The sequence below is a fragment of the Lutra lutra genome, chromosome X, assembly GCF_902655055.1.
Source record: "Lutra lutra chromosome X, mLutLut1.2, whole genome shotgun sequence".
Taxonomy (NCBI): domain Eukaryota; kingdom Metazoa; phylum Chordata; class Mammalia; order Carnivora; family Mustelidae; genus Lutra; species Lutra lutra.
In genome coordinates this window covers 86,820,625-86,842,089 of record NC_062296.1, presented here as the reverse complement: position 1 = coordinate 86,842,089, position 21,465 = coordinate 86,820,625, and the positions used below count along the sequence as shown (strand labels likewise).

At 43.4% G+C, this 21,465-nt stretch overlaps 2 protein-coding genes across 5 annotated transcripts in view; one reads left to right on the top strand and one right to left on the bottom strand.

Moving 5' to 3' along the window:
- Window positions 1-21,465, bottom strand: part of CTPS2 (CTP synthase 2) — a 97,397-nt gene that overhangs the window by 25,271 nt on the left and 50,661 nt on the right. For all 4 annotated transcript variants that reach the window (XM_047716369.1, XM_047716367.1, XM_047716366.1 and 1 more), the window contains exon 14: window positions 3,904-4,000. In XM_047716369.1, coding sequence (XP_047572325.1) covers window positions 3,904-4,000 — 97 coding nt within the window. The remainder of the gene's footprint in view (window positions 1-3,903; window positions 4,001-21,465) is intronic.
- Window positions 14,673-19,109, top strand: S100G (S100 calcium binding protein G). The gene is made up of 3 exons (XM_047716370.1): window positions 14,673-14,794; window positions 15,191-15,334; window positions 18,848-19,109. The coding sequence occupies exons 2-3, from the start codon at window positions 15,200-15,202 to the stop codon at window positions 18,950-18,952; spliced, it is 240 nt and encodes a 79-aa protein (XP_047572326.1). The 5' UTR covers window positions 14,673-14,794; window positions 15,191-15,199; the 3' UTR covers window positions 18,953-19,109.

Here is a 21,465-nt window from a genome sequence, read left to right as displayed (position 1 = left end):
ACCCTCACACTCAGTTGAGAGCCACAGGCAAACCGATAAAGTTTATTTTTGGAGCCCCGAAATCCTCTCGGAAGGAAGTTCCCTGGTACTTTCTTCCCTGGCTCCTTTCTCACCTGAGCCTGACCCACTCCATCTTGAGCCATACCTCTTTCCAGATTTCTCCCTCTTCAAAGCATCTGGTTTAATACTTAACCTGTTCTACACCGTTTCTCCTTCTGCTTTTCAGAAGTCATGTAATGAGTTCATCAACCAAGTTATGGTCTCCCTATGAGACAAGTCCTGCCATCTATGTATCCAGATAAAATGCTGTTTTGGAAAATTGAGGTATAATTTACATGCAATGAAATATACATATCTGAAAAACAATAGTAAAATAGTAAAACAATAGTAAAATAGTAAACAATAGTAAAATGTGTGTTTTAAGAATTGCATTTTGGAGAGTGATTATAATGGTGGGTTGTGGAGCTAGGGCCATCTGTTGGCGTAGAAGACTAGAAACCATGCAAGAAGAGTGGTCTGGGCATGTTCTGACCACCCACTGACGGTGAGCCACTTCCCCTCTCTGCCCTCCATTTCCTTGCTGAAAAATACTGATTGGGTCAAATGGCTTCCGGAAGCCCTCTTGACCTTATTCTGTCACTAAATAGGGTTTGCAGGCAGGCAAGTAGACAAGCTGGGAGATGTCCTTGAATGTTCCCCAGGAGGGTAATAGCTTCACTGCCTGCTTTTGTGTAGATCCGGGTTTGGCAATTCTGAGGCAAAATAGGATTCCCCTGACTTTTTTGGTCAGCCCTCGAACTTAGAATGATTTTTACATTTTCAAATGGTTGAAAAAAAAAATCAAAAGAAGAATAATATCTCATGATGCATGAAAATTACATGAAATTCACATTTCAGTGCCCATAAATAAAGGGACATAAATTGGAACATAGCTACGCTCGTTCGTTTATGTATTTGCCTGCGGCTGCTTTTACACTACAATGACAGAGTTGAGCTGTTGCATCAAAGACCATGTGGCCCCCAAAGCTGAAAATATGTACTATCTGGGCTTTTACAGAAAAAGTTTATCAACCCCTGGCCGAGGCCATTTAGGTTATAGACTTTGGGCTGGTAGATCTGTCCCTTCCTACAATTAAGTGTTACTAGGAACATGGGCAGTATACACACAAGTAAATCAACATTTTGGGGTGGGAGGGACTTTCCACTTTGTAGTAATGAAAAGAAATGCAAAATAGAGTACACTAATAAAGGGCCCTTTTTGTTCTTGCTAGGAGAGCAAAAAGAAGAATAATAAAAGAACTTGGAGGGGCGCCTGGGTGGCTCAGTTGGTTAAAGCCTCTGCCTTCGGCTCAGGTCATGATCCCAGAGTGCTGGGATCGAGCCCCACATTAGGCTCTCTGCTCAGCAGGGAGCCTGCTTCCTCCTCTCTCTGTCTGCCTCTCTGCCTACTTGTGATCTCTGTCTGTCAAATAAATAAATAAAATCTTAAAAAAAAAAAAAAAACACTTGCAAAAAGACTAGAGAAAGCAAGAACAGTTAACATCACTATGAACTGGTTCAACTCTTCCTTCAAACAATCCAGCAGAATTATCAGTCATAAAAGTGTTCATACCCTTTGACCTAATAGTCCAACTTCTGGAAATCTATCCTAAGGAAACAATTAAAAGAGCATAAACACCATGTCAAGATGTTTGCATCAGCATTTTTCTAACAAAAGTTGGAAACAACAATGTTTAGCAATAAGAAATGAGTCAGTGGATTATGGTTCCTTAATTCAATGAAATATTATATGCCCAAGTAATAGACACAAAGACTAGGTTCATAAAACATTATTCTACAACAAAAGGCTACATAAAAATCAAGCAGGATAAAGTTTCGAAGACATCATGAAGGTGTAATTAACACTATGGTGAAGTGTTACAGAAAAAATATCTTATTTGTGAAGACCTGTGAACCAGCTTTGACAATTCCCCACACACTGTCCTTAGTTCTTTAATAACAAAAAGGCTTTGTAGGCAAGGACAGCCCACGCATGCAGAAGGAGGACGGAAGTGAGCCTCTGGTGACATGTTTCTTACAAACTGAGCAAATGATGATTAGTACTTTGGTCCAAATCGATTTATACCTGTAATCTCCACTTTAGAAAACTCAAATTCATCTCATCTCATTGCATACATGAATTATGTATAGCTGTCTGTATGTCAATGATGCCTCAGTGAAGTGCTTAAAAAAAAGAAAAAACAAATTCCCAGTTTTCCTGAACCTTAAGGAACTAATAGGTGACTAAGAAAAAAAGAGGAACTTGATGAATATAAAAATTAGAATGACTGTAGTAATCCAGCCATTGTGTCTACCAATATCTTCAGTCTTTAGGCACTCCCTCTCCAGCTCCCCACTGCCTCTCCCTCTCCCACTCCCCCTGCTTATGTTCCCTCTCTCGCTGTCTCTGTCAAATAAATAAATAAAATCTTAAAAAAAAAAAAGCAGACCAAAGATATTAATTAAGCAACAAGCTCTTCGTGTGTTTAAGAATCATAAAAATCATTGACATTACTTTTATGTCTACAATACAGAAAAACAAACCCTAACTCGGTCTTATTTCTATCGAGACACATCAAAATTTTCAATATTTTGAACACAATGGTCTTTTTTAAAAGCTGAGTACGATGAGCACTGAATCCTTTACAGAAGATACAATTTTAAAACATTACATTTTTCACTAACCATTTTTTGTCTCTTAGGCAATTATTTGAACCAAGTTTCGAAGGGTTTGAAAACATCGGAAAGCTGAGGAGGAATCACTGCTAATATCTAAGAAGAGAAAAAATTCGCACATTCTCAAAGAAAAAAAGCCACTTAGAGAACAGTGGTTTCTTATCCAGAGAAAGTAGGGAAATGTGTGTACCTTGAAACTTTTCCTTTTTAAATTTCATTCTTATACAGAAGCTTTATAGTCCATGGAAGCAGTTTCTTATCCATAAAGGAGAAACTCACATTCCTGGTCTTATCCTTCTTGAAGAAGGCATTTTTCTAAGATACGCTCATAACTTCATGAGAGTGATGCTGGACACCCAAGAAACCTGGGTTCCCTTTGTCTCCTTCCAGCCTTCTCGGCACCTCGCATGTTCCCTCTCATCACCCTCTTTGCACCTGCTTTGAGGCAGGGAGGGCTGACAGCTGTCCCAGGCAGGAGTGGACCTGCAGCTCTAAGCATAGCGCCTTTGGCTAAGAGTAGGCACTCAAGCTGTATTTACTAAATTGAACTCAGGCCTTTGGGGGTTTTCTCACTTTAAGTTATTCTCATAGAATATGTTCATCTACAAGAAAAAGTTCCACAAAAATTCGAATAACCTTATCGAGAGTAGAAGATGGGCAAATATCAGATGGAAAGCCCCATCATACTTTCCTCTCCCCACGCCGAAGCTACTGGGGGAACAGAGAAATCTACTTCTCAAGTAACTGCTCTCCTCCTCACGAAGTTCGTAAATTAGTGGCTAAAACCAGTCTGACATGAAACAATTGAACTGGAAGCTGGTTTTCGGTGGAGTGGATTGGAAAGAACAGAGTGAATCGGGGCTCCCCGGGCAAGGTCATCTCCGGGAGCATCTCCAGGAGCATCGGTCAATCACAGAGCAGCTCCCTGGGCAGGGTGTTGTGGAGGTCAGATGAAAGGGGGGCATTCCTAGCTGTCTACCAACCCTGCCAGGGGGAGGGATCGGAAGCAGGAGGACCAGCAAGGGCATGGGGTTGGGGAGGGGGGCAGGTAGGAGGAAGAGTCGTAGGCAGCACCAGGGGCTACTGGAAGGGGAACCCGAGAGGAGGAAGGGGGTGGGATTAGGCTCGGACTGTGCGGCCACACCAAGAACCCCCTCTGTCGTAAAACCAGTGATCAGGGAAACTTACTTAATATTGAATTTTCAGTTTTGAAAACAGTTCTTCGGATTCCCAGCCTCATTGTTCCTCCCAAATTGCCAGGGTTGTGTTCGGGCATATCAATCACCTTAGAAAACAAAACAAATCTGGTTTTGCCATCTTACACAAATGTCATTTCCCACATCTCAAGCTTTACTTTCATTTTATTTTTTTGTAAAGATTTTATTTACTTGGGGCGCCTGGGTGGCTGAGTGGGTTAAAGTCTCTGCCTTCGGCTCAGGTCATGACCCCAGGGTCCTGGGATCAAGCTCTGCATCAGGCTCTTTGCTCAGCAAGGAGCCTGCTTCCCCCCAGCCCCCGCCCTCTGCCTGCCTCTCTGCCTACTTGTGATCTCTGCCTGTCAAATAAAAAATTTTAAAAATTTTAAAAAAAGATTTTATTTACTTATTTGTCAGAGAGAGCGAGCACAAGCAGGGGAAGTGGCAGGTGGAGGGAGTGGGGGGAAGCAGGCTCCCCACTGAGCAAGGAGCCCCACTCAGGGCTCGATCCCAGGACCCTGAGATCATGACCTGAGCTGAAGGCAGAGGCCTAACAGACTGCGCCACTCTGGTGCCCCCAAAGCTTTATTTTAGCGTAATTATCGTTGCGTAAGGATGTTCCCTAAAGAGTAAAACCTGATCGTTCCTTCCAATTTTCTTATTCGAATACAGCCATGCTTGACACACCCCTCACAGTATGCTTCCTGTTTGTCTCTGCTTCTCATCTTTCCTTCAAATCACTTGTAAAAAATTGATCAGGAGCCTCTTCATGACCTTCCTCCTGTCATTCCTCGAGCTGTCAGTTGCAGGCAATATTCACACTTCAAGTTCTGGACTTCTGGGACCTCTCACTTTGCTATTCACATCCCTCCCCCACTGCCCACTTCACTCCTTAAAGATTTTCCATAAGCAAATCCGCCAATCCTTGTGGAAAACTACACCAAAGATACTTTTTTGTAGAAAACCTTAGAAGGATTCCTTTAAACAAAAAGGAGGGTAATGTCCTCATTCTAGCACATTCTGTATGTTGTAAACTTAAGCATCGCCCTGGATCTCTCCCTCTTCTTCGTCCCTCATCTTCAGTGTGTCCAGTTCTCTCCATTCACCCCCTCCAGATTTCCGATATCCATCCACTGCTCCAACCGCCACCCAAACCACAGCCCCTCCCAGGGGCTTACCAGAAGCTTACCAGAAGCCTGCCCCCACCCACCCCAGTTCACATGGCCCCAGGCTACCCTACCCTGCACACTGCCAGCAAATGCAAAGTAGTTGTATTCCCCCATCTTGAAATCCTTGACTGCCTGGTATCAGCCCAGCCTACCCCTGCAGCCTCGTGTCCCAGGACCGTCCCCTGAGTTCTGGTCAGTGTGGCCTTCCTTCCCTTCCTCCAGTGCATATTCTTTCCTCTCCCCATGAGGACTTTGCACATGCTGTTTCCTCTCCCCAGGACATCTCCCATTCCCCTACCTTCCTTTCCTAAATCAAACCAGCCTCAACCTTGAGATCTTAGCTCAACTATCCAGTATGAACTCCTATGGGGAGCTGATATTCCCAGGCTCTGTAGCCTAGTCAGGACCCCCAATCTCTGCCCCCCCCCCCCACTGAGCTGCCCTCACTTCATGTCTGTAGAGTGCTTTTGTGTGTCAGACTGTCCCTCCTTGACAGCTGGGCCAGTGCCGTCTTTCCTTACACGGCATTCCCAGCCCCTCGCATCAGTGGAACTGGCCCAGGGTATACACGGAATAAGTGCATGATGGAAGGAAGCAATGAACTCAGACCAAATAATTTCAGATTTATGTTCAATTTACTTCACAGAAATTCAGAAATACATGATTTTTATGAAAAGCCCATTCTCGTAAGTCATTGTTCTGTTTTCCCAGTTCTAGACGCTATGATCTCATGGTTTTGTTTCTTTTTTTTTTTTTTTCTTAAGCTGTTAAAGACTATAGTTGGGCAAGGTAACCTGTTCTAATGGAACTACTCAGGTTCCCTCTCTTAAAACCTTTCGTCCAGTTTATTCCCCCCATACCTTAACTGCCGCGTATTACTCTATAGCAAGCCTGGACAACGGCAACTTCCTGAGGTCAAAATTTTCCCAGAACTTGTATGATCTTATCAGTGCCCCAGAACTTTCCAAGCCGTCTGAACCCTGTGTCCCAAGTACACTCTAAGAGTCACTGAGGAGAAGGGGTGGAGAAAAAACTTGATTACTCCCCTTGTTGGATGGAGTGCTCAGTTCTGAAGTGCTCTCGGCCTTGGCATCTCTTTCCTATCTTCTTTGGTTGGCTAATTATGGCTAGATTAAGTACTGCTGGAGGGAGGTGAGAGAGGGCATCAGCTTCCAGTTCTCAAAGCTAAGCTGCTTATAAATGCCCAGCCCCTTAAGCATTTTCTAGGAAAGGGCAGATAAGACTGCATTACCCACCACAGCCTCAAGTTTCGCTTATGTTTAAGACAACCTGAACCATGTAGGAAGAGCACAGCCATAAACTCCCCCCTGGTTTCTTATTAGTTCTGTGAGCGCTCAAACCACCCTTACTTCCTGCATTGGACTCTTCTGCCCAGGAAGAGTCTCTGAACGTAGTTTGTATAGTTATTGGCGTGCTTGGTCTTCAAGAAATGTTCTGCTATGAACCACTAAGAAAACTCAAATGACCCACCTGCGGACAGGAAACCTGCCTTACTGCGTACTTGAGATGAACTTGACAAACACAGGACTAGAACATATTTCCAAAAGAAAAATGCACTGGGCACAGGGACAGCCTGAAGGTGTTAAATACTCCTCTAACATAAATGGAAATCTGGAAATCTCTGAGAAAGCGATATGAGAATATTATTTAAACACATGGAGGTAGTGGGCATCTGCCTGGCTCAGTCAGCAGAACACGTGACTCTTGATCTTGGGGTCTTGCATTTGAGCCCCATGTTGGGGATACAGTTTATATATATGCATAAAAATAATAAAACAGGGACGCCTGGGTGGCTCAGTTGGTTGAGCAGCTGCCTTCGGCTCAGGTCATGATCCCAGCGTCCTGGGATCGAGTCCCGCATCGGGCTCCTTGCTTTGCAGGGAGCCTGCTTCTCCCTCTGCCTCTGCCTGCCACTCTGTCTGCCTGTGCTCACTCTCGCTTCTCTCTCTATGACAAATAAATAAATAAAATCTTAAAAATAATAATAATAATAATAATAATAAAACATGGAGGTAAATATCAGGAGAAACAGCTGGAAGACTTAACGGTGGCAGAGAGGGTGTGCAGATTACTAAATATTTTCATTATACACCTTTTGGAACACGTTGGCTTTGTAAACTTTGTACATAGCATTATTTTAATGAAAATACAAATTTAAAGCCCAAACAGTGAAATATATTATTTCGAACTTCCACAAGGGTATTAGTTCACATTATCCCTGCTGTTTTCAGAAGCAATAACTATAACCTTCTCCGAAATGACAACACAGAAAGAAATCCCAAGGAATAGTAGCCACGGTGATCTTCTGATTAAAACGTATTAGCACAGAAACCACTGGAGAAAGCAAAGAAAATGTTAGAGAAAAGATGGGGGAGCAGAGGCAAGTAGCTTTCTAATGGCAAATGATGTCCCCGAACGTCAGTGAAAGGCAAAAAGCAGAGTGAGAACTGGCAGGAGACTTGCTGTTCTCTCTGGTCTGGCTGAGCAGGCCTCATCCAGGGATGCTCGTCGGACCCTCAGTCAAAGAACCTCCAGGACAGGCACAGGCTGGTGGAATCCAAACACACTGGAAGGGGAAGACTGCGGAAGGTAGAGGACACAGTGCGTTTCTGGCCGAGCCAGGCCCTGCCACCTACCTCCCATGCATGACTACCTCTTGGGTTATAAGCAACCTGATTCAGCGATGACATCAGGGAAAATATCTTTGTGCCTCATATCCCTTCCATGAAAAGCCTGAGAGACATCGATTTCAAAACATATCCTTTATCATGACTGGGATAGTTTAAAAAAAAACCCTTGGGGCACCTGGGTGGCTCAGGAGGTTAAGCGTCTGCCTTAGGTCATGGTCTGGCTCAGGTCATGATCCCAGGGTCCTGGGATGGAGCCCCAAATTGGGCTTCCTGCTCAGGGGGGAGTCTGCTTCTCCCTCTCCCTCTGCTCCTCCCCACCCCTGCTCATTCTCTCGCTCAAATAAATAAATAAATAAAATCTTAAAAACAAAAACCCCTCAAATGTGCTTTAGTTTAAATCCTGACATTTCCGGGGCGCCTGGGTGGCTCAGTGGGTTGAGGCCTCTGCCTTCGACTCAGGTCATGATCCCAGGGTCCTGGGATCGAGCCCCGCATCAGGCTCTCTGCTCAGCAGGGAGCCTGCTTCCTCCTCTCTCTCTCTGTCTGCCTCTCTGCCTACTTGTGATCTTTGTCTGTCAAATAAATAAAATCTTTAAAAAAAAAAAAATCCTGACATTTCCAAAATCTCCCAGATTTGCATCTAGGAGGAAAATGCCTCTTCCACTGCAAAAGGATTGCCTTGGCCTGCTCTGATTTTGCCTTGGCTGTTGTCCGAACCCCACCACAGGTCTGTCCTTCCTTGGAACTGAGCCAGCCATACAGCATAAGAAAAATAAAAAAGAATCAATAAGTAACGAATGCTGGTGGTGATAAAGCTTTAGATGTAAAAGCACCACATAAGGATAAAGACAGCACTAATTAACCGTTACTGAAGTTTCTGCAGCCCACGATAAGAGTGTAATGGGTTCAAGACTGGGTTCATGCGTCCCACATGTCTTAACGACAAAGTCTAGGGAAGTTAGTTTCTCTTATCAAAGATGAAATTCCAGTGTGTGGAGTAGGTCAGCTTCCCTCCTGTCCCTTGCCTTTGGACATCTGGGGACACTCAAGGAGCCTACCCACCCCCCACCCCCCACAGCAGGCTGCTTCCAGGCTCTTAGGCAACACACAGTAATTTTTCTCAGACTTTGTAGTATATTCCTCAAGTACTCTTTTTTTTTTTCAAGATTTTATTTATTTATTTGACAGACAGAAATCACAAGTAGGCAGAGAGGCAGGCAGAGAGAGAGAGAGAGAGAGAGAGGGAAGCAGGCTCCCTGTGGAGCAGAGAGCCCGATGCGGGACTCGATCCCAGGACCCTGGGATCATGACCTGAGCCGAAGGCAGAGGCTTTAACCCACTGAGCCACCCAGGCGCCCCTCCTCAAGTACTCTTTACAAGGATTTTCCCAACCCATTCCTTTCCTCCTGTCCATTAGTTTTTTCTGGTCATTTTTTTTTCAAGCCTGCTTCTGATGTCGATTATTAATGAGTCATATTCAAGTTGCGCACAAAGTATGAACTTTTTTTTGTTCTTTTTTTATGACTTATATATAACATATATAATTATATTTTATTATAAATATTATTTATATTGTATATATAAGTATACAAACTTGCCATTTCAATGGTAATCAAACAAGAAATTCAAACAAAGTGTCATTTTTTAACCTATCAAATTAGTGAAGATTTTCAAAATGAAAATCATTATATCCTGGTTAGTATTCAGTGGGGTAGCCACTGACTTAGTATAATCTCTTTAAAATGCCCAGCTGATGTTCTTAAAGTAGGAACTCGTTCTGTGTTACACTGCGAGCTCCGGTAGCCTCCACTACCGCAGATCAAATTGACACCCTTCCGCTGTGGCACTCAGGTTCCACCTCATTCAGGAACCCAGTCTGCCTGTGCTCACCTCATGAGTTCTAACCTGTGGTTTCCACCTTGGCCAGACAGGTCCGTTGCTGACGGCTGCTCTGCTCGCCTCCCTCCAGCCCCTCTTCATATACATCGTCTCTTCACTACGTTTCTTAAAATGCCTTCTCCCCACCATTCCCAATGGGCCCATGTTTTCAGGGTACCCTCTCGTTCTCCTTACTGACCCCTAATGAACACTGTGCTATTACGCTCACCCTACCAAATAAATCACCTATATGCTATGAGCTCAGGTTGAATTAGGCTGCATGATGAGGTCCACACCCTAGCCCATGGAATCTGTGAACAGGTAACCTTACATGGCAAAAGAGACTTTGCAGACATGAGTAAATTAAGGCTTTCGAGATGCGAAGGCTATCCTGGGTTATCTGGATGGGCCCAATGTAACCACAGGGTCCTTGTTTTAATTTTGCTTTTAAGATTTATTTATTTATTTGAGAGAGAGTCAGTGAGTGCATGAGCATGGGGAGGGGCAGAGGGAGAGGGAGAGAGAGAATCTCAAGCCGACTCTGCCCTGAGCACAAAGCCTGATCATGACCTGAGTTGAAATCAAGAGTCAGACGCTTAACCAACTGAGCCACCCAGGTGCCCCTTTAACCACTGGGTCTTTATAAGACAGAAGCAGGAGAGTCCGAGTCAGAGAAGGAGACAGAAGACAAAGTGGTGGTCGGAGAGAAAAGACAGAGAGAGTTTGGAAGATGCACCCTCCTGGCTTTGAAGATGGAGGAAGGGGCCGTAGGCAGGCAGCCTCCAGAATCTGGAAAAGGCAAAGAAACAGGTTCTCCCCTAAAGCTTCTGGAAGGAACAGTAGCCCTGCCTACCTACTTTATATTTCTGAGTTCCAGGACTGTAAGGAAAAAAAAAATGGTTTGTTTTAAGCCACTAAGTTTGTGGTAATTTGTTATAGAAGCCACAGGAAACTAATATAGTCCTTCACTGTATACAACCTTAACCCCCTCTGTCATTTCCTTTACGTGCCTCCTCTCACTGGCTACAGGGTCGGCTCATCAAGCACAAGGACTGGATCTTCTTCTCTGTCTCTATCAGAGTTCAACACGATGTCAGGGTCCAGTCAAGTGCTCCCATCATTAAATCTCCCTGGATTTGTATCAGAAACCAACAGAGCCGACTACAGGACTGGTGCGCAGTCAAAGAGCAATGCATGGGGTCTTGGGGATGCCGCGGACTGTCCAGAGCAGCAGGCAGTTCATGTGAGCATCGAGGAGGGGAGGAACAGTGCCCCGCTCTGAGGCATGGGCACCGCTGAGCCCCTCACCTGCTACAGGACCTTTACTGCCCTGTCCCCCCAGCCTGCCTCATCACCAGCAGCGGGATGGTGGAATCCGCCATGGTGAAGGCACTCAGCATGCCCATACATACGGATGTATTTTCTGGAAGAGCTGGAAGAGCCAGTCCTCGATTTGAAGAAGGTAAACTTGGTGGTAGGGCACAGAGTAGGCAGGCAAGGGGAAGATGTCACACAGCATTTAGGGATAGCTGTGCTTCAGTGGTCAGGCTCTTTTTTAAACCTCAGGATTGAAGACAACATGAACCCAGGAGAGCACTGCCTGCCCATTTCGTTTTGCAGGGCCTGACACCGACCCCTTCCAAAGGACCTTTTCGAGGCACTGCTGGCAGCGGACTTGGAATCGAGTAACACAGCTATGGGAGCTATGGAAGCCTGTGGTACCAGAGCTTTGCAAATAAGTTACTCTTGGCTTCCCTAGGAAAAACTGAAGGCTGTCCAAAGATCAAGCAATTGAATGGTGAGGAGATAAATAACCTTTGCTTCTCCATTTTTCCATGACCAACCTTGTGCCTGGCATTTTCCCCTCTTCTCTAGTTTCAAAATGCTCTCTCTTGAACACACCCTGTGTTTATTGCCTGTCTCCATATATTTTTAGTTAATGTTTCATGAGAATGTCTATCGGTGGATTTCCCACTGCAGGTTTACCCTCACACTTGAGCTCATAGGTAAAGAGAAACACAAGAGATGAGAGATGTGCCTGGCAGAGGTTAGCAAGTGGAAATTTGAAACCCATGGGTTGTTTTTCAAGTTCTGTTAGTGCTTACTACAAGCATAAGTTCTGACAACAAATAGCACTGGACCTCTCTTATTTTTTATTTTTATTTATTTATTTTTAAAGATTATATTTATTTATTTGACAGACAGAGACCACAGGTAGGCAGAGAGGCAGGCAGAGAGAGAGGGAGGAAGCAGGCTCCCTGCTGAGCAGAGAGTCCAATGAGGGACTTGATCCCAGGACCCTGAGGTCATGACCTGAGCCGAAGGCCGAGGCTTAACCCACTGAGCCACCCAGGCACCCCTTATTTTTTTTTTTTAAAGATTTTCCTTTGGGGCGCCTGGGTGGCTCATTGGGTTAAAGCCTCTGCCTTTGGCCCAGGTCATGATCCCAGGGTCCTGGGATGGAACCCCACATCGGGCTCTCTGCTCAGCTGGAAGCCTGCTTCCTCCTCTCTCTCTGCCTGCCTCTCTGCCTGCCTCTCTGCCTACTTGTGATCTCTGTCTGTCAAATAAATAAATCTTTAAAAAAAAAAAAAATTTTCCTTTAAGTAATCTCTACACCCAACAGGGGGCTCGAACTTACAACCCTGAGATGAAAAGTTGCTTGCTCTACCGACTGAGTCAGCCAGGTGCCCCAGCACTAGGCCTCTTTTAATCAGAGGTCCTCCCTTGCAACTATAGATATGGACCCTGAAAGACTATTAACCAAAACTATCCCAAATGTTTCTCTTCGACTTAATATCATACACACACACACACACACACACCCCATATATACAATATATGCCATGTGTTATACATAACATATATCTGTCCTATAATATAGTTATTAAAATTACAGTTATACATTATATAGTTATTAAAACCATTTCTTCAATATAGATTTAAGAAATGTAACAACTGCCATGTTGAGTTTAGCTCACAGGTGGTAATTTGAGAGAACAGATGACTTAAGATGCTATTTCCACATTTGGAGCGATTTGATTTTGGTCTGTGATAATGGCACTGTGCTTGTATAGAAGAATGTCCTTATCCTTAGGAGATAAGAGGCTAAGGTATTTAGGAGGAAAGTCAGTCGGCAACTGACTCTCAAATGAATCTTGGCAAAAGGCAGGTTGGTATTCACCGACTACTCCAAGTCTTCTGTAGATTGGAAATTTTTTTAAAAGGTGTTAGAAGAAAAAGATATTTTTTGCTATGGTTGTTCAACAAAAGCTGACTTCCTCCTCAGTGAAACAGAGCGTAAGTATAAAAACACTAGAAATTCTCTAAAATCTTGATTAAAATTCATTGCCAAAATCAGAATCTTTTTGCATAGAATCTTACAACTAAACCCAAAACATTTATCTTTACTCCAAGAAGTGAGTTCATATATACTCAATACTGGTGAATACCAAAGTCACAGAATCTGTAATAAAAGCAAGAATAACTTATACAAGGACACTGAAGGCACATGGAATGATAAATGCTCAAGACTGGTGGGAAGTTTTTAAGAAACTGTAAGATTTCACATCTGTTCTCCAACGTAAATAAGGCCCTAGAAGATGAGAACTGAAAAGTGTCAGAGGAAAATATAGTCCAATAGTACAACGCTCAATTTATACACGATATAATGAAGGGTCAGAGAAAATTATACAAGTGTGGAAGCATGCAAGTATTTAAAAAGCTGATAAGAGCTCTTAAAGTCAATCTGGAAACCTTTACTGTGAATTACATCAGTATTAGATTAATGTCCCCTGGAAATGTCCTTGTTCTTCCATGGAACTCTTTCCAGTAGAAATAAATTTAGTCTCCACCTTTAAGTCCTGGCAGTTCCACAAGTCTGAAGTATTTCCAGCCAAATAAAAGTAAGTCAAGCGCTTTCACAAGTTTTTAGAATGATTAGCAAAATATATTTGGGGGGGAGGGGAGTTGTACACCTGAAACTAATACAAAATCGTGTGTCAACTATACCTCAATAAAAAATATATACATACATATATGTGGTAAGGAAAGGGGTAATGAGAAATAAAAAGCAGATATGGGAATAACAAATACTGGAAAAGCTGAAAAATTACTATGCTACTTGGTAAACTTGCTTTGCTAAATAAAACCAAAAATTATTGTATATCTTCTCCCCACTTATTTTTTTATAAAGATTTTATTTATTTATTTGACAGAGAGAAATCACAAGTAGGCAGAGAGGCAGGCAGAGAGAGAGGAGGAGGCAGGCTCCCTGCTGAGCAGAAAGCCCGATGCGGGGCTCGAACCCAGGACCTGGGATCATGACCTGAGCCGAAGGCAGCGGCTTAACCCACTGAGCCACCCAGGCGCCCCTTTCTCCCCACTTATTAAGCCTGCTTCTCAGCGATACTTCTGTTCATTCATTCAATTATTCAAATATTTAAGCACCTAATGTGCACAAAACATCAGAGGGACTTCAACGGCCGTACTACAATTTATTTTTATTTATTTATTTATAAAGATTTTATTTATTTGACAGAGAGAGACACAGCGAGAGAGGGAACACAAGCAGGGGGAGTGGAAGAGGGAGAAGCAGACTTCCTGCAGAGCAGGGAGCCCGACAACAACAACACGGGGCTCGATTCCAGGACCCTGGGATCATGACCTGAGCCGAAGGCAGATGCTTAATGACTGAGCCACCCAGGCACCCGCTGTACTGCAACTTCTTAAACTATACGGTATTGACCATCCATTACAGCATTTTTTTTTTCTGGATGTGAAGAAAATTATTGTTTCAAGCCTAAATATGTACTAAACTGAAAAATAACCAAGCCTCCAGAGTCAAGCTTTCTGAAATGTAAATAGTGAGCAAATACCATATTGCCACATTGGAGGGAAAATACAATGTAAGGGGAAAAAAAATCCAAGTTTACTCTTGGGACTCTGAACCATTAAGCAACTGTTGAAGTGGCCATTTATTGGCTCTTGCCCTTAATTATGAGGTTCATGCAGTCTTAAGCTTGGGTTTCAAAAATCATTAATAATTACCCTTAAATGGCAAACAAAAGGAAAATTTCATAATCAGGGTGGTGTGTCTGTGAAGACTATAAAAGTCACCATTCCACTCAATGCTTCACACTCCTACTTCTTGGTTCTTCTAGGTGCCTCTCAACTGGGCAACCAGGTAAGTGTGACGTTAGTACAACCTCCTGCTCCTTCTGTTTCCTTCCAGAATGGTGTGAAAGATAATAGGAGAAAAAGAGGGTTTGTGCCATCTAAAGATATTACCAGTAATTTAGGAGCTAAAAGCTGTGGTCAGCTTTATTGCAGACCACAGCCTACAGAGCACAGACCAGGTGCATAAAAAGTGCAGAATGTCACATTTATTAACAAAAGGGTTTGGCTCAAGGGACTATCTCCTCACAGACGGACTCTAAGGTCAGACATTTAACATACTAAGATGATTATTTTTACGACACCAAGGAAAGAGCCCAAAGGCGTGAAACTGCTGGCAAAATCATCCTGACAAAACTCTGCTTCTTCGGCTTTTTGGTGAGTTCATTTCTTTCCCAATCGACAGGACACCGCGATGAGCAGCAAAACGTCTCCCGAGGAACTGAAGAGCATTTTTGAAAAATATGCAGCCAAAGAAGGTGATCCAGACCAGCTGTCCAAGGAGGAGCTGAAGCTACTGATTCAGACAGAATTCCCCAGTTTACTGAAAGTGAGTGCACCACCCGCCGCAGAGCCCGGCAACTGGGAACTGGGGGGGTGGGGAGGAGGGAAGGGTGGGGAGAGGATGCAGGAGAGGCGGAGGAATGCTTCTTCTGGGGCATAGCACACAGCAGCCAAGGCAAGGGCATTCCTTGGCCAAGAGCCCTTGAACATTTGTTTTCTTCCCTGGTGGCAGGCCACATCTCAGATGGCAAGGACCTAGAAGGCGGGGACCAAGCCTTCTATGTCCCACAGCCTGGGCACAGAACTCTCCATGACCAGCCATAGTAAAAGGAAGCAATGATGGCACTTTTAATGAAGCTAGGCCTAGGAGACCCACAGGGCACCAACCCAACACACTAAGGCCTTCCGCCTGGATTCAGCACCTCCGGGTCAGGCTTTTAGGAAAACAAAGAGGTGTGCAAAATAATATTAGCTAGCCTTGACATGCTTCATCCTTATAGGTAGGATGTGTCAAGAAGACCAACACTCACCAGGCGATTTATAGAGAAAACCCACTTTGCGCTGACAAATTGCCATCTGGCGACAGCCATTTATATTTCAAAAGCATTTAAATTTGTGTTAATTTGTGTTAAGCACCTAAATCTGTGTTAATGAGGCAGCGAGGCATTTCTAAACAACTTCCAGGAAGGGATTAAACCTCTTTAGCCGACAGTTTCTCCTCAAAACCGTCCCAGAGTTGTCCAAATCAAAGTGCATCTTGAGGCAATAGAATAGGAGAGAGGCGGGCTGACCCTCCTTGCTCCAATACACTTCTGCTCCTCCGCAAGTAAAAGCCATCTTCCAAATGGACGTGAATGAGCAACTGTTTATCCCACATGGTCACTATTTAGCTATAACTTCGGAAGAAAGCATTTGCTTCCCAGATTTTAACCAGAAATGTCCCTTCTGCCAGTATGACATGTGAGGGGGTTTCCCGTTGTAGTTGTTGAGGTTTCTGGGTTTGGTACCCAGAAAAGTGGCCGAATTCAATGACATTATAACCCAATGTCTTTTGGGTAAAGACATTTGCTTATGGTTAAAATACAAAATAACTCTAAAAAAGAGTTAAAGGTACTAGCAGAAAAGGAGACCTTAAAAAAAAATTGCCTGATTTTAATTTTATTTACTTATTTTTAAGTAAGCCCGATTCCCAACATGGGACTTGAACTCATAACCATGAGATCAAGAGTCGTGTACTCTACCAAATGGGCCAGCCAGGAGCCCCAGAAAAAGAGACTTTTTAATTAAAAATTAAGACAAAGTTTTCTGAGAAAGATTAGATTCTAAAAAACACTCTGACATTTTTCCAAAAGGAAGAAAAATAATAATAGGAAGGAATAAGCAAAATAAAAGGAAGAAAAATAATAATCTGACAGGAAAGCCTAGGCAATCTACATAAGCAAGTTGTTTTAAAAGGTAAGACCAGGGAACTTTTCTGTATTTTACTTTGGTTTATGTATTTCCTACAAAAAGAAGGTATGACTCATAGTTTGAATAAAGGTATAAAGACTGATGGTAAATTTTGAAAAATCTACTTACCGATTCATGTACTGGATTATATTTTCATAAGGATTACTAAGGTTTTTCCAAGCTATACTCTTTCCATCAATGCCGTGTATGGTTTAGAACCTCGTAAATGCTTCAGGGAAAGTGAGTAACTATCTTAGTCTGGTCTTCTGATCACAGCAAAGTACAAATGTCTTTAGAGGAATCCTAAGAGCTAAAACATATCTTGATGTGGAGATGAGTTGTACAACAATGTCAACAGTATCGAAGTGCATTCTTTTGAAAATAGTTGAGATGGTAAATATTACAATTTTTTTTAAATGTTAAAAAAAAAAATGTTCAAACTGACTTGGAAACTAAATCGTTATTTCAGTGAGTTTCCTAGATACTATTTTGCCACAGATAAACTCTCACCTGAAAGGCAGAGCTGTAACGGCTTTAAGACTTGAGTCTTAGGCCAGAGACAAAATTTAAGTCAGCTTAAGACCCTGCAGGTGCAGCAGAGCCAAAACAGAGTCAAGCCTAACAGGATCTCTTGCAACATCTCAAGCGGTAGTTCTCCAAGTGTCACCGGTCCTGGCCTGGCATCATCATCACCACCTGGGAACCTGCTGGGCATACAGAGTCTCAGGCCCCGTCCCAGGCCTAGTGAACCAGAACCTCTGGGAGTGGGACCTGTCACTCTGTATTTCCTAAGGTCAGTAAGCCCATGTGGTGACTCTGCTGAGCGCCAAAGTGTGAGAATCACTGATCCTGTCGTCCAGCAGGGTGTAGAGAGGGGCTGCAACACACGGACTTGGGAAAAACTGGTATGGTTCCTAGTTAAGCGCTTGAGCTCTGGAGTCCATGTTTGAACCTCAAACTCTCTGTCTACTAGCTGTGGGCCCTGGGGCCAGCTGGCAGCTGTCCCGGAGCACAGTTCCCTCCTGTGTAGAGTGGAACCCCCCCCCCCGCCACACACACACACACAGGGTAGTTGGGAGCACTGAGCAGGCTACAGATTGCCCATTGTACCATGCTGCCTCGGGTTCACAGAACCAGGTCCCAGGAAAAGCTTGGGGCAAGAATCATCAACTGTTGGTGGGCCAGGGGCTGCTCAGCAGTCCAGTGAAGCCCTCAGATTCCATCTCCTTTTTTAGATGCATAAAGAAAAATACTTAAGATTACACAGAAAACCAATTACAGTTGACACACAATGTGGATTTGACCTGCATGGGTCCTCTTTTATGTGGATTTTTTACAGTACTATAAATGTATATTTTCTTCCTTATGATTTCCATCATAACACTTTCCTCTAGCTTACTTGATTGTAAGATATAGTATTTAATACATATAATATACAAAATCTGTGTTAATCTACTGTATATGTCATCAGGAAGGCTTCTAGTCAACAGTAGGCTTTTGGTCATTATGTTTGGGGGAAGGCAAAAGTTATCCTCATATTTTTGACTGCGTGGGGGGGGTGGATGCCTGTAACCCCTGCATTGTTCAAGGGCCAACTGTATATTAAAATGCACATTATCAATATTAAAATGATAAATGTGTGGGGCACCTGGGTGGCTCAGTCTGTTGGGCGTCTGATTCTTGATTTCGGCTCAGGTCTATCTCAGGGTCCTGGGATCCAACCCCACGTAGGACTCTGTGCTCAGCGGAGAGCCTGCTTCAGATTCTCTCTCTTCCCTCAGCCTGTGTCCGTCTCCCCACTTGCCCATGCACACACACACACACACACACACACACACACACTCTCTCTCTCTCTCTCTCCCTCAAAATCAATGAAATCTTTTTAAAAAGAGAGAGAGAGAAATGTGCGATATAGGAAAAACCAGGTAGCCAGTTCAGGGACATGGAGCTCAAGTTGGGCTTCCCACCCCCAACCATTAAGGTATGTAACCAAAACCTCAGCTGCCTTGTTGGAACAGAGACCCGACATCTCTAATTTCAGAAAATGGGTAGCGGTAACTGATTCATTTTCTCTCCTCTCCCCTTTCCCTTCCTTCTCATCTAAAACCAGGGTCCCAGCACCCTAGATGACCTCTTTCAAGAACTGGACAAGAATGGAGATGGAGAAGTTAGTTTTGAAGAATTCCAGGTGTTGGTGAAGAAGATATCCCAGTGAAGGAAAAAAACAAAATAATGTATCATCATTCCAAGCACCAGAAGAAGGGTGCCTGGGATGTGGCTCCATTCTATACACAATCGCTAATGTCTCTGTTTAATTCTTTGCAATTATAATGATCTGGCAGTGAGGTCCAATTACTGTCAATAAAGAAATTCTTAGACTCTCCTTGTCTCTCCTTGCCAAGTACTGACCCCCATGGCTTAATAGATTTGAAAGTAACCTTAGCTTAACGCATTTAATTTTATACCATTTTTTTTTTTTTTTTTTTTTTAAGAAAGGCTGAGAATAGTTCCATGATCTTCACCAAGACTGGAAAGACAGTGTCAGAGGCTCAGAAACAATTTTGATGTGCCAAACCAATGCCCTTATTCCAGTCTTCCATCAAAATAGCCCTGTTCCTGCTCTCCCTCCCCAGCCACTCAGTGCTCCCATCATTTCCAGTTTCGACTCTAGTCAACAGCTAGTGAGGAACATTGCTTCAAAAAACAGGCACTTGTCTTTAAAGTCACCTCCAGCACTCGCTGTGCTTTTTGAATCAATGACCCTCTTGGGGAGTAGAAGCATCACGGGACCAAGAGTCAGTTCTGCTCCATCAGTGAGGGTGTGGCTTTGGTTCTGGCATGTAATGTGTAAAATAAGGGATAGGAAGACATAGGGACCTCCCAGTTCTGGCATCCAGTGCTGCTGGGACTCTCAGGATGTGAGAAACAGCTAGCCCTCAAGTTCTACTTCCTGAGCCCAGCTTGGGGGAAGGAGGGAGGGGGAGTGTTAGAGAGGAATTTAACAAAACAAAAACAAAATCTTCTAACAGTACCACCAAGAAATGAAGGAAATTTTTATACACAGCGAGGAAATGTTTAAATGCACTCTGTATCATACTAATTCGATACAAGAGCATTCTTATTGCATCAAAAGCCTTAAACATTTCTAATGACTAATTATACTCCACTGAAGGGATACCCCATAATAGTCTTAACTATTTCCCCATTGCAGGACATTTCGATTGTTGCCATTTCTGATTCTTCTAAATAATGGTATAATGAGTACCTGTTCATATCTCCATCAATATACCACATTTCCTTAGAAGAATTTCTGAGAAGTAAATGTCTGGGTCAGAGGGTATGAGTATTTTTATGGTTTGTGAAAGAGACCACCTTATTGATTCTCTGAAAGATCATATTGATTCAAAAATCTACAAACAGTCAGGAGAACGCCATCTGCACTCTCCAGACAGCATTAGTTGGTCTCATTTTAACAACTTTATTGGTCGCAATAGTGTACATCTTTTACTTATTTCTAATTTTAATAGGAATTCCCCACTATTTCCCCATAGAGTTTACTGTCTGCTATTGGTTTATAAAAGGTAATCTTTCTCGTGCTTAAGAAGTCCCCTTCTAGGGGCGTCTGGATGGCTCAGTGGGTTAAGCCTCTGCCTTCGGCTCAGGTCATGATCTCAGGGTCGTGGGATGGAGACCTGTATCAGGCTCTCTGCTCAGCATGGAGCCTGCTTCCCCCTCTCTCTGCCTGCCTCTCTGACTACTTGTGATCTCTCTCTCTCTCTGTCAAATAAATAAATAAAGTCTTACAAAAAGAAGAAGAAGGAAGAAGAAGAAGAAGAAGAGGAGGAGGAGGAAGTCATCCCCTTCTAGGGTGCCTGGGTGGCTCAGTTGTTAAGCATTTGCCTTCAGCCCTGGTTGTGATCCCAGGGTTCTGGGATCGAGTCCTGCATCGGGCTCCCTGCTCCATGGGGAGCCTGCTTCTCCCTCTGCCTCTGCCTCTCTCTCTCATGAATAAATAAAATCTTTGGGGCGCCTGGGTGGCTCAGTGGGTTAAGCCGCTGCCTTCGGCTCAGGTCATGATCTCAGGGTCCTGGGATCAAGTCCCGCATTGGGCTCTCTGCTCAGCAGGGAGCCTGCTTCCCTCTCTCTCTCTCTGCCTGCCTCTCTGCCTACTTGTGATCTCTGTCTGTCAAATAAATAAATAAAATCTTTAAAAAATAAATAAATAAATAAATAAATAAATAAAATCTTTTTAAAAAGTCCCCTTCTCCAGGCTCCTGGGTGGCTCATGGGTTAAGCATCTAATTCTTGTTTTCTGCTCAGGTCATGATCTCAGGGTCATGAGATAGAGCCCCACATTGAGCTCCGTACTCAGCAGAGTCAAGTTGTCCCTCTCCCTCTGCTCCTTCTCCCATTCATGCTCTTTCTCTCTCAAATACATAAATACAAATCTTTTTTTTTTTTTAAGATGTAGAAAAGGTAGCAGGTTTTATTTTTTTCAACAGTAGAGAACAAATGTAGTTAAATAATTAGGGCAAGAATGGGTAGCGAGCTAATTAAAATTGTACCTTAACTGAAAATAAAATTTTTAAATTTCCCCTTTCAAAAAATTGTTTTACATAAATACTAAAATTATTACATATTTTTAATATTAATATTTTAGGATTTCAACATAGCTAGTAATTGAGGAGCTCAGGTTTAGATACCGGTTCTGATTCCAAAGTATTTCTT

Coding starts and splice junctions, on each gene's coding strand:
- S100G (XM_047716370.1), top strand. CDS start 15,200: ATGAGCAGCAAAACGTCTCCCGAGGAACTGAAGAGCATTTTTGAAAAA. Junction 15,335..18,847: donor AATTCCCCAGTTTACTGAAA/GTGAGTGCACCA, acceptor ATCTAAAACCAG/GGTCCCAGCACCCTAGATGA.